General features: G+C 56.3%; 1 protein-coding gene and 5 non-coding genes across 6 annotated transcripts; 2 read left to right on the top strand and 4 right to left on the bottom strand.

The window, feature by feature from the left end:
* Positions 1-4,243: 4,243 nt before the first annotated feature.
* On the bottom strand, positions 4,244-4,314 carry TRNAG-GCC (transfer RNA glycine (anticodon GCC)). The gene has a single exon. It is a non-coding gene; the product is annotated as a tRNA-Gly (tRNA).
* Positions 4,315-7,494: 3,180 nt separating this feature from the next.
* Positions 7,495-8,388, top strand: HES7 (hes family bHLH transcription factor 7; the record flags this gene model as incomplete). The annotated part of the gene is made up of 2 exons (XM_063109838.1): positions 7,495-7,606; positions 7,934-8,388. Coding segments are annotated over 2 exons (567 nt in total), but the record flags the coding sequence as incomplete, so codon positions are not given.
* A 559-nt stretch (positions 8,389-8,947) lies between these two features.
* On the bottom strand, positions 8,948-9,034 carry TRNAR-UCU (transfer RNA arginine (anticodon UCU)). Its single transcript is given in 2 exon segments — positions 8,948-8,983; positions 8,998-9,034. It is a non-coding gene; the product is annotated as a tRNA-Arg (tRNA).
* Positions 9,035-9,532: 498 nt separating this feature from the next.
* On the top strand, positions 9,533-9,614 carry TRNAL-UAG (transfer RNA leucine (anticodon UAG)). The gene has a single exon. It is a non-coding gene; the product is annotated as a tRNA-Leu (tRNA).
* A 454-nt stretch (positions 9,615-10,068) lies between these two features.
* On the bottom strand, positions 10,069-10,140 carry TRNAQ-CUG (transfer RNA glutamine (anticodon CUG)). The gene has a single exon. It is a non-coding gene; the product is annotated as a tRNA-Gln (tRNA).
* A 579-nt stretch (positions 10,141-10,719) lies between these two features.
* On the bottom strand, positions 10,720-10,792 carry TRNAK-UUU (transfer RNA lysine (anticodon UUU)). Its single transcript has one exon. It is a non-coding gene; the product is annotated as a tRNA-Lys (tRNA).
* Positions 10,793-11,551: the final 759 nt, after the last annotated feature.

Below are 11,551 nucleotides of genomic sequence, written 5' to 3'. Positions count from 1 at the left end.
GCCAGGGAGAGGCTTAGATGCTGATACACACACCCTTAGGCCACATGTACACAGACACAACCACAGACACACAGGGACACAGGCCCACACTGATGCAGAGGCATGCAAACCAGATGGAGACCCCCACCAACAACCTCAGACACAGACAAATTGGGGATGGGGATGGGGGACATTCTCACAGGCCACACTGGCACTGGAGCAAAGAGCTGGGGAAAATCACCCAGCCTAGTCTCACCCTGGGACAGCTGTAGGTTTTGGGGACCTGAAGCTTATATACTTTTTGGGGGGAGGGAGAAAGCTTTATAAGAAAAAATACAAAATTAGGCACAAAAAGTAATATTTAGAGCAAAACAAGACATCACAACAACTTACAAATTTAAAAAGTTGACAAATGCCACAAATGTTACAAAGTCTAGAAAAATAATCTATTTGTGTTAATTAACTGCCTGCATGCCACTATAATACTTTCCACTTACTAGCTGCCAGCTGTATACATTTCATATCTTGTTTCTCCTCTACCACCCATGTACTCATAGTGCCAAAGCCACTGGGCACATCCACACAACATGTGACTTCTGGCCCTGTGCCCTCACAGCACAAAGCCTGGCAACCTGGTTCAGAGGATAAGAGTATTTCTTGAAGCCATTCCTACACTAGATTGTTAGACTAACTTAGCTATATGTGGAAGTGACTACAAATCTCCCAAACACCGTATAACGACAAGGTCACAGGTTCAGATCTCAATACCGGCCAGCCACCAAAAAAAAAAAAAAAAGATAATAACCTAAATGTATTCCACAAAATCTCAAATCTTATGTCCCTGCAACTTACCTTTCCCATAACTGGATCCCCCAAATGCCCACAGCCACTCCAACAGTAGGGGGAGAGTGTGACAGGGGGCAGCCAGAGTAGAAAGAGACTGGGCTTTACCACTTGCAGTTAACATCTAACATTTGCAAATGCTATAGAAGCATATGGCCATGTGGACATGTTGGTAGGGCCCTTCCAGGGGTCTGTGTAAGTGAGGGGTCCTAAACTTTATTAGCTTCACGGTGAATTGGCCTCTGCACTTGGAATTCTTGGTCCCACATCTCAAATGTACTCTCAACCTGCCTAGAAATCCTATTCGAAATGAACAGTTCACACTTTTTTCTCCTCAAACGACCTCCCTCCAGTAACGAGCTTGATCCATTGTTCTTGGAGAAAGGACAGCAATCAGAGAGAGCCCGCTGCATCCTTCCTGCACCTTCCGTCTCCCCCACCTCACAGTGGGAGAGGAGTCTTTCCTGCTACTGAGGCTGATTTCCCTGCTGTTGGCTCTGGCATCTTCCCACACTCCACACCCCCAGGTTACTGGTCAGCATTAGACTTGCTCTAGCAACACTCACCTCTTTCTGGTGCTCCTAACCACCACACACTTTTCCGCTCCCCACTCACAGCAAAACTTGACCAAGCTGGCTACAGCCTCTGCCTGCATGCTGTCACATCCCATTCTCACCTCAGCCCACTCGAGTGGGACAGCACAGGAGTCACTCTCCCCCAGGTCATCCGTGACTTCCAAAATGCTACACTAAATGGTTGCTTCTCAGTCTTTGCCCTACTTGACCTCTCAAGTAAGAGCTTAGCTTAGCTAGAGCTGACTGCTCTCTCTCCTTTTTTTAAATTTATTTTTTATTTTTAATTGACAAATAATGATTGTATATATTCATACCGGCCAGCCGCCCCCTCAATTGTATATATTTATGGGGTACAATGTGATGTTTTGATATATTCATACATCGTGAAATGCTTAAGTCGAGATAATTAACATATCTATCACCTCACCTACTTACCTTTTTTTTATTTTTATTTTTTAGTATGCCAACCTGGAGATACTCTGTGTGTGTGTGTGTGTGTGTGTGTGTGTGTGTGTGTGTGTGTGTGTGTGTTGAGAGATTTAAAATCTACTCTTTTAGCAATTTTGAAATATACAGTACATTTTTATTAACCACGATCACTATGCTGTGCAATAGATCGCTCCTTTGTGCACTCTCTTTTCTCGGTCTCCAGAACACCTCAGCCCCCTACTTTCCCCGCCACCTCTCTGACCACTCTAGACTCCTTTGCAAGCTCTTTCTCAACTGACGTTTAAGTGTTGGGGTGCCCCAGGGGTCCTTTCTCGGCCCCTTCTCTCTCCACACTCTCTCCCTAGGTGCTCCAGTGTAGTAGCATTAAAAGTCATCTGTCTTCCAATTACTGCCCCAATATTCACCCTCCAGCTTTGATCCCCGGCCTTCTATATCTCCATCCTAAGTGTTGACCTCCATTTGGGTGTCTAAGGGGGAATCTCAACTAACGTATTTAACGTATTAATGCTTCTCTCCCTAAGCCTCTCCCCCGATCCGCGCAGGTGTCTCATCTCAGTAAAAGATACCACGATCTACCTGGTTACATAAGCCAACGACCCAGAAGTAACCCGTTCATGTCCTCTGTCCACCGCCACCTTCTCAGTTCAAGCCATCACCATGTCTTGCCTACAAGACTGCTCCAACTCGGCAAATGAACCTGCGCTTCCATTCTCCACATAGCAGCCAAAGCGATCTTTCAAAACACGGGTCAGAGAGTGTGGTGCTGGTGACAAGGTCCCAGGTTCGAACCTCCGTACCGGTCAGCCGCAAACAGCAGCGACAACGAAAATCCATGGATCGGAGAATATGGCATTCCTGATGAAACCCCCCACTGGCTTCCCGCGACACTTAGTGCCAAGTGTCTTTGGGAGCCTCCAAGGCCCTATGTGATGGGCTATGCTCGACCCTCCCACCTCATCTCTGCGGCTCTCCAAAGTGTCCGTCCCAGGTTGGCTGTCCCTCTTTCTCTAGCTGCCACCAGCTAAGCCTTTCCTACCTCAGAACCTTCCCACTTGCTGTTCCCTTCTCTGGGACTGGGTTCAGATGTCACCTCCTTATAGAGGCCGTCTCTGACCGCCCAGGGTAGAGTAGCCACGACCGGTCCCCCACCCCCACCCCCAGCCTTACAACCGTCTGAAATTATCTTACCCCATTTTCTGCTTTCTTAGTTATTTTCTGTCCCCTCCACTATAATGTAAGCTTCAGGAGCACCCAGACCTCATGCACACCCGATGCCTAAAAGTACTTGACACATAAATATCTGCTGAGTGAATGAATACAGCAGCGGCGCCCACCGACACACAGATGCCCAGATTGTTCAGCCATTGTCTTCTGGGGGCCACTGTCACGGTTTGGAGCTGAGAAGAGAGTCGCTGAATTTGCCAGTCACTGACACAATCCGGAGACAAGACAGAGACCCAGCGCTTTGGTCCAGATGAAACAGGCTAAAAGGACAGGGGACAGAAACCGGAGACAGGGACACAGACCCAGGGTGGACGAGTCCCAGAGAGAGATCGAGACAGACGAAGACCGAGGCCCAGGCTCGGCGAACCAGAGACCCGGGCCCCCCGCAGCCGCGGCCGCAGCTGGGGACAGCGCCAGGAGCAGGGCGCGGACGGAGGCCGTGCGCCCGGCGGCCCGACGCGTGCGGGATCAAAGCGGCCGGGAAGGGGCGGGGCGGGGAGGTGACGGGAACCTGGAGGTGAGAGCGAGCTTCCCAGGGGACGGCAGGAGCGTGGGAGCGCAGAGAGTCCCGGAGAGACGGCGACAGCCCCGAGACCCGGAGACACCCAGAGACGGGAGAGACCCAGGGTCAGAGATGCGGAGAGACAACTGAAGACCCAGGGAGACCCAGGGCGGAGGTCGCTACGAGACCTGGAAAGGACGTGAGAAATACAGATGGAGACTCCGAGAGCCGCAAGGCCGGCGACACAAAAAGGCTCAGACCTGTGGGCTCAGGCAAAAGACGTGCGCATCCGAGAGAACAGAAAACCGGGGGGAGAGGAAGAGAAATGGGGAGAGCAAGGGACTGAGAGCGCGTGGGGCGGAGACACCGCGCCCCTCCTCCGCGGAGGACCCGGAGGACCCCCGGGGCGGGGATCCGGGCGCCGCGTCCTTTCTCAGGGTCGCGCCTATGGAGGTGCAGGTCGGGGGCGGAGGCAGCAGGACCCCCAGGGTGGGAGGAGGGAGGTGTGAGGACGTGTGGAATCATGGTCTCTATCGGGGGCTTCGAACTCTGCGGAGCCGAAAGGGTAACTTACCATTTGGTAGAAATGTTTCAACAATGGTGCTTTTACTAAAGTCATCGAATGGATTATCCTCTCCTAGCGGAGGAGAAAAAGAACGAAATTTTTCAGTGCATTGGCCGGGAATCGAACCCGGGCCTCCCGCGTGGCAGGCGAGAATTCTACCACTGAACCACCAATGCTAACTGTTGACTAGTACCTCTCAATGGCCTCATCTGAGCTTGTAAGAGGATGAGGTGGCAGTAGCCCGGCAGACGGCGTAGGCAGGCCAGGGGCTCAAGGAAGGAGTGTCCCCAATGGTTGACGTGGGTGGAGCGCCTAGCCATCCTTCCTCCTGCCCGGATCCGGCCACCGGGCCATAAAGCCACCCCATATGGCCAGGGGCGGCCCCACACCCGGGTGCGAACAACCCAGGGCCCCGAGCCTCGCGTGCAGGTGAGAAAAACTCAGCCCGAGCCCAGGTTCCCAAGGGGGGTGGTGGTGGCGGGGGCTGCTGGGGCCACACATCTGCGCTCCCATTTGGCCGATGTAGGGGGAGGTGGGGTGTGCTGGGGGCGGTGATCCCAAATGGGAGCCCTCTCCTCGAAGTTTGTGCAAGGCAGGCCCTGTGAACACACACACGCACACACGCGCGCGCGCCAAGATGTGCAAGGGAGCTGGGAGGGCTTGGAGGAAGCCCCACTCTCTCATCTCTGACTTCAGAGCTATCTTCTGTCTCGGTCTGTAACCCTGTCTTTCCGTGTTGTGGTCCCTACCAATCTTGCTGTCTCCTTAAATTTCTGATTTATCTTCTCAGGCGCTTTGTCCTGAAGTCTCCCAGTGTTCACGCATCATTCTGCAGAGGGTCAAGCTCTTGTCTGAGGTGGGTGTTTATCTCTTTTTGTATTCCTTTCTTGTTCCTTTAGGAAAACTGCCTGCTCCCTGCTCCCCGGTCACGAGGGGGCCTCCAGAAGCAAGCAACACGGGCACACTTGTATGAGGTGTCCGGTCAGGCGCACTCCTGAATCTCCTATAATTAGTTTTGAATCGACTACCGTACTTGTAAGTGGAAAATCTCTCCATGCTTCAAACTTGCTTCCTCTTCCTCGAAGCTCCCCCTGTCCCCCTCAGTCCAGCCATCCTCAAGGGGACCCTGTTTCCAGAGCACCTAACTTCTCTCTGCTTCTATAATAGCTAATTGATGACACATCGTCTATTTCACTAGATCCTGCAGGGATAAGCTGGGCCTCTCGTGCGTATCTCAGTATGAACCGTCCAAGGCTAAACCAGTGCACTGTGCACACAATGACCGCGAAGATGTTGGGGGAATTGACTATAACGGACGTAGATAGAACAGAGCACCTTTTCCATCTATAGGCAGAGCCCCAGTTGAGTCAGGAGGATCCGCCCACACTGGCTTTGCTCCCTACCCCGACTAGGAGGCGAAGTTTGGGGAAGATGTATAAGATTGAGCCTGGGGGACCATAGGTTGCTAACTTTTATTTCAGGGTTAGCGGGGGTACAGTGAGCCTCTAAGAAAGCTGCGATTCACTTAAACTGCCTCTGCCCATAGTAGCCTCCTCCCCTCAGCTGTGTCCCGCCTCATTATACAGCCTTATGGTCCTAAAACCAGCCGCTGCCCCCTTCGCCCCTCACTTCCCACACTCCCGGGCCAGTTCCTCTCCTTCCCCTCCCCCCTCACTCCTCCCCTTTCCGGGAGCCTCGTGCCGGGGTCCTTGTGGGGTGGCATCCTGGTGCTGAAGGGGGCGGGGACGGGTCCTATCCCTCCTACCCCGACGCGGCGGGATATAAGGCTCAAGGGTAGGAGAGACCAGGTCCACGCCAGGGTCCGGAGGAGCAATGGTCACCCGGGATCGAGCTGAGAATAGGGACGGCCCCAAGGTGAGAGGCGGGAGGAGAGGGAGCAGAGGTCCCTCGTCCTGCCAAGGGAGAGGCTGGGAACGCTGGGCCGGAAGGGGAGACGTGCCCCGGGGACCCAAGCAGGCAGGAGCTGCAGAGGAAGCTGCAAAGTAGGAAGAAGGGGACAGGGTTAGAGGACCCCCCTGCGTGGGCGGCGGAAGCGGAGGTCTAGGGGCTTGGGCGATGGGGTCGGTGCCTTGCGGCTCGGGGGGCGTGGGAGGGGACCAGAGTGTGAGTAAAATAAGCAAGGGGAGGACGGAGCCAAGGGAGCAGGGTGGGAGCAGAGAGAGGAGAGCATTGGCACTCGCTCCGAGCGGGCTGGAGTTGGCCCGATGCCCCAGGGCATTGGCTCCGGGGGCTCCAGGCCGGGTGGAAGATTTGAGGAGAACCAGTGGAGAAGGCCGACGGCCTGGAGGGCTGGGGGGACAAGAGGAGGCGCGGTCGTGCCAGTTGTCTCCCTTTCTGCACTCAGGGCCGCCAGCTCTGAGCCCCGCACCGTGCGGCCACGTGCCAGGGCGGAAAGCGGGTCCCCAAAGTTCTCCACTGAGACAGAGAGAGACTGCACGAGACGGAGACGTAGAGAGAAAAGAGGAGGAGAGACGCAGAGAGGGGAGGAGGGAGGACAAGACTGAGAGAGGAGGATGCGGAAGACCCGGGAGAGAGACGAGGCCGCGAGCTACCGAGAATGACTCTAGGGTCGTCGGGAGGGGGCGTGGAGAGGGCTCGGACGGTCCCGGCCCCAGGCCGTCGGGTCTGGAGAAGGGGTGGAAGCGGGGCTCTCCCAGCGGCGGGATCCGGACGCCGGCGCGGCTGCGCTGAGTCGCGGTCCGGTCGGCCCGCTCTCCCTCTCCCGCTGGTCGCAGATGCTGAAACCGCTTGTGGAGAAGCGGCGCCGGGATCGCATCAACCGCAGCCTGGAGGAGCTGAGGCTGCTGCTGCTGGAGCGGACCCGGGACCAGGTCAGTCCCTCCGCCGGTCCCGGACTCCCAAGCATCCCGCTCCCGCCTCCCAGGGCTTCCCACCGGACCCGCCCGACTCCCGCCCTTGGGACCCCCTCCCAGACCCCCTCCCGCTCCCACAACGCGGCCTTCCCACCGCCCCTCGGGTCTGGAAGCTCCACGCCTGACTGTAAACTGCGCTCCCGGGCCGGCCGGCGGCGCCTCGGGGGTCCCTGAATTTCCTCTTCCCCGCTGCGCGCCCCTCCGCGTCAGCCAGCTCCAGTCCTGCCGCGCGCTTCACTTCACTCCCTCCTCTCACCTCCGGCATCGGTTCCGTCCCCTCGGGTTGGACAGTGTCGTCTCGGGGCGGGCCAGAACCGTTCTCGGGCATTTCCAGTCCTCCTTCGGCCGCGCGTTCTGTGGGCAGCGCGCAAATGCGACCCGGGGGCACCCCCAGCTCCCGCCGCCGCCCCTCCCTTCTTCCCCCTGCCACTTTCCCCCTCTCTCCCCACCCCTTTCTGTCTCTGCGCCCTCCCCTCCCGCCTGCAGAACCTCCGGAACCCGAAGCTGGAGAAAGCGGAGATCCTGGAGTTCGCCGTGGGCTACTTGAGGGAGCGCAGCCGGGTGGAGCCCCCGGGTACAGCGCGGGGGTGGGGCCGCGGAGGGCGGGAGGGGACTCGTGGAGGATCTGGCCGGGGACGACGGGGGGGCCCCGCGGTGGACGGCGGGCGTGGGGAGCGGCAGTCTCTGCTGCTCCGAGGCGAGGTTAATAACACCCGCGCGTCTGTCTCTGTGTCTCCCTCATCTTCTCCCTCCGTCCGTCCATCTGGCTTCCTGTCCCTGTCCGTGCGTCTGTCCGGCCTCTGTATCTCTGCGCCCCTTCCCTTCCCTTCCCTCGCCCTTGTCGGGCCCCTGCCCTGCCCGCCCGTCCTCTTGCCGGCCGCACCCGCCTGCGCGGCTCCAGGGGTTCCCCGGTCCCCAGCCCAGGACGCCGAGGCGCTCGCCAGTTGCTACTTGTCCGGCTTCCGCGAGTGCCTGCTCCGTTTGGCGGCCTTCGCGCACGACGCCAGCCCGGCTGCCCGCGCCCAGCTCTTCTCCGCGCTGCACGGCTACCTGCGCCCCAAACCGCCCCGGCCCGAGCCGGTAGATCCCAGGCTCCCAGCGCCACGCCAAACGCTGGACCCCGCCGCACCGGCCCTTGGCCCCGCGCTGCACCAGCGCCCCCTAGTGCACCAGGGCCCCCCTAGCCCGCGCTGCTCATGGTCCCCATCCCTCTGCTCCCCGCGCGCCGGGGATCCCGGCGCGCCGGCGCCCCTCACTGGACTGCTGCCGCCGCCGCCGCCGCCGCCTCACAGACAAGAGGGGGCGCCCAAGGCCCCGCCACCCCCGCCGCCCGCGTTCTGGAGACCTTGGCCCTGAGCTTTGGGGGTGTGGGGGCGGGGGCTGGGGGCGGGGTAGAGACTCCAGCTCGAGGGCAGCAGAGGGACCCGGGCGTCCGGGAGAGGAGGTGTTGGGGAGGGCGGCGGGGCGCGCGGGCGCAGCGCGCGGGTGAGATGTGGTCTATATTAGAGTATCTATATAAATATATATTTCCCTGGTTCCTGTCCCTTTTCCCTGCCCCCTTTCCACTGCGTCTAGGATTGTACTCTCTCTGCCCCTGGCCCAGTCTCAGTCCCTTCCCAAGTCCCTAGTGCATGGAATAAAGTGGTTATTGAATCCCCATGTGTCCCCGAGCCAGGGGCCTGCCTTTGTCTCGGCGTCCACGCCCACTTTCCCTTCCCTTCTGTCTCCCACCCCCAGTCTTGCTCTCCATGGCCCAAGCCCCGGGGCAGACAGGTAAGTAAAGAAGAGAGCAGAGCGGAAACTGAGGTTGGAACTGAAACGAAGTGGAAAACACAGAGATAGGGTAGGGGGAAGGGGGATGGGAGCCTTTAAGAAAAAGCCGGATTAAGAGGAAAGGTAACAATTGAAATAAAACCGACTCTGGTGGGATTCGAACCCACAACCTTTGAATCGCTTTTTCGTCACTAGAAGTCCAATGCGCTATCCATTGCGCCACAGAGCCACCTGGCGAGCGGCGGCGTCTGGTGACCTACGGGTATTAGCATGGGAAAGGGGGCGGGGTTGGGGGAGTATGTGTGAGGGAATTGGGAGGGGCGTGGTAGGAGCACGCGGTTTGGATCTCAAAGGGCGCAGAGCACCTGAGCCGGGTGGGAGTGAGGGCACGCATGTGTGGCAGAAACGGGGAGGGAGAGCGAACGAATGTGAGCGAGGGAGTGCAGAGCTGCGGCTGCCCGCTTACGGGGTGCTTCCAGCTCCGGCGCACCGCACTCCCAGATGTGGCCCAACCCAAATAAACTTACTTCGTTGTACATTTCTGTGTCTGTTTTTCTGGCTTATCTATGCTCCCATCTGCTGCTATGCAGTCCGGAGTTTAGATGGTTCTCTATTGTTGGTTTGAAAAATGTGGGAAAGGAAGACTGAACCTTTTAGTACTACTATCTTCGCCAGTTTTTCCTTCTAGTCTCTTAGGAGGACAATGGGGACACCCCACCTTCACCCAGGTAGCGTGGCCGAGCGGTCTAAGGCGCTGGATTTAGGCTCCAGTCTCTCCGGAGGCGTGGGTTCGAATCCCACCGCTGCCACAGCAGGGTTTTTCTCGTGGACCGACCGAGCACACTTATTAATCCATGAAGAAACCCCCCCTACCGTGTTCTCTTAATTTTTCGAAGCCCTTGGGATACATTGTTTCACCACAGTCTAACCTCTGTTCTCCCAGACAAATCCTAGGTCTGCATCCCAACCCCAAATCAAGACCTGATAGAAACTGCGAAGGTAACCTTCATTTCTTCACACCTGATCTCTATTTTAACTTGTCCTCAGATATGACATTTTTATCTCTCAAAATTAACACAACCTCCAATATATTTAAATGATTTACTGTATGTTCTGACAGTGTGCTACAAGCTTTAACCAAGCAGTGTGAAAAGCTCAATGCACAGTGTCCGAGTTTGCTTTTCTCTGTATTAGCTAATCTCATAAGAGACCAACCAACAAGTAATACAAGACAGAAGTCGCTGGTGCTGCCCGAAAAGCTTAAGGTTCCACCGAGATTTGAACTCGGATCGCTGGATTCAGAGTCCAGAGTGCTAACCATTACACCATGGAACCCCTTTTGAGGTCACCCTTCAGAGATTGTATACATTTCTGTTATTCCTATTCTGCGTGTCCCTTTCATCCTGTCATTTACAAAAGACAAAACAAAACAAAACTCGCTTACCCTGTGGGATATACTGGACACCACCATCGAGCACCTGCAATATGAATTGAGATGTACTGACAGCTTCTAAACACAAATCGTATTTAGAACACTTTGTACTGAAAATTGACTTAAAATTTCATTAATAATTAACAATTTTTTGATTACGTGTTAAAATAAGATTTTGGAATATTGGGTTAAGTAAAATATATTATTAAACATAATTTCACCTGTTTGTTTCTCCTCTTTTTAATGTGGCTACTAGAAAATGTAAATTCGCATGTAGGGCTTTCATAGGTATTACTGCTCCAAGACGTTTCTACTTTCCCTCCGCTGTCATTCAAGCTAAATCCTTGCCCACGAAATATAACTTCCGTTCAAAGCCCGGTAACCGTATTTTTGTTACTTTTTTCCGTGGTTTTGGTGGACGAAGAGCATTGTAAGTGTACCCCAAAACAAATCTGTCATCACAGGTTGAAAGAAAACAAGGACGCCCGAACAGGGACTTGAACCCTGGACCCTCAGATTAAAAGTCTGATGCTCTACCGACTGAGCTATCCGGGCTCTCGCGCAACACTTCCTCTTCTACCTATAACAGTTTTCATGAACGGAAGCCCAGTCTCGCAGAACCGAGAAAGAATTGTGTGTATCTCTGCGCAGGGGATCTCGTCACAGATCTGAAGGAAGAGGGTGAAGCCCTGCTGTTGCCGATTGGACTTTCTACGCCTCCCTTCCTGAGAGCCCCGCCGAGGCTGGGACGCTGGCGCTGGAGAGTCGCGGAGGGTGGAACCACGCGGTGCCAGGACTGGCCGCGCGGGGCCGCTGCGAGCTACGGGCTGCCGTCGCGAAGTTCCTCGTGACCTAGATCCCGGGCACCTCCGGCACCCCGACTCCCGCCAACCGTTCTGCAAGCCGAGGGCGGGCCTGGAGCGGAAAGAATGCCACATGGGCCCTCCAGGTGCTGTGCGCCCGCACTCCACTTCGGTCCCCTTACCGGTCCTATTTCAAGGGACAGACCAAGGTCGGGCGTGCCAAAGGCTGGGGACAGAGCGAAAGCTGAGGAGGAGGATTTGTGGGTGGCAGGACAGCTGCTCCGGACCCCCTGCTCTGTGCTGGGATGCGTGTGCCACTCGCCTGCTTGTGGCTGTAGTCAAGTGTGACTTATGGCCGCGCGCGGCTCACCTGTGTATAGTGAGTCACGTGGATGACTCACATGCAGGAATGTGGGTGTCGTGCCCAATTCTGGCTGGAAGAGAGGAGGAAAGGGTCTTGGGGGAAGTTGGGAAGTGGGTGGACAAGGGGCCTAGGGCATCAGTCGGGCCC

The sequence above is a fragment of the Cynocephalus volans genome, chromosome 10, assembly GCF_027409185.1.
Source record: "Cynocephalus volans isolate mCynVol1 chromosome 10, mCynVol1.pri, whole genome shotgun sequence".
Classification (NCBI taxonomy): Eukaryota; Metazoa; Chordata; class Mammalia; order Dermoptera; family Cynocephalidae; genus Cynocephalus; species Cynocephalus volans.
The sequence above is the reverse complement of the archived record's forward strand: the minus strand, read 5'-3'. Positions and strand labels throughout refer to the sequence as shown.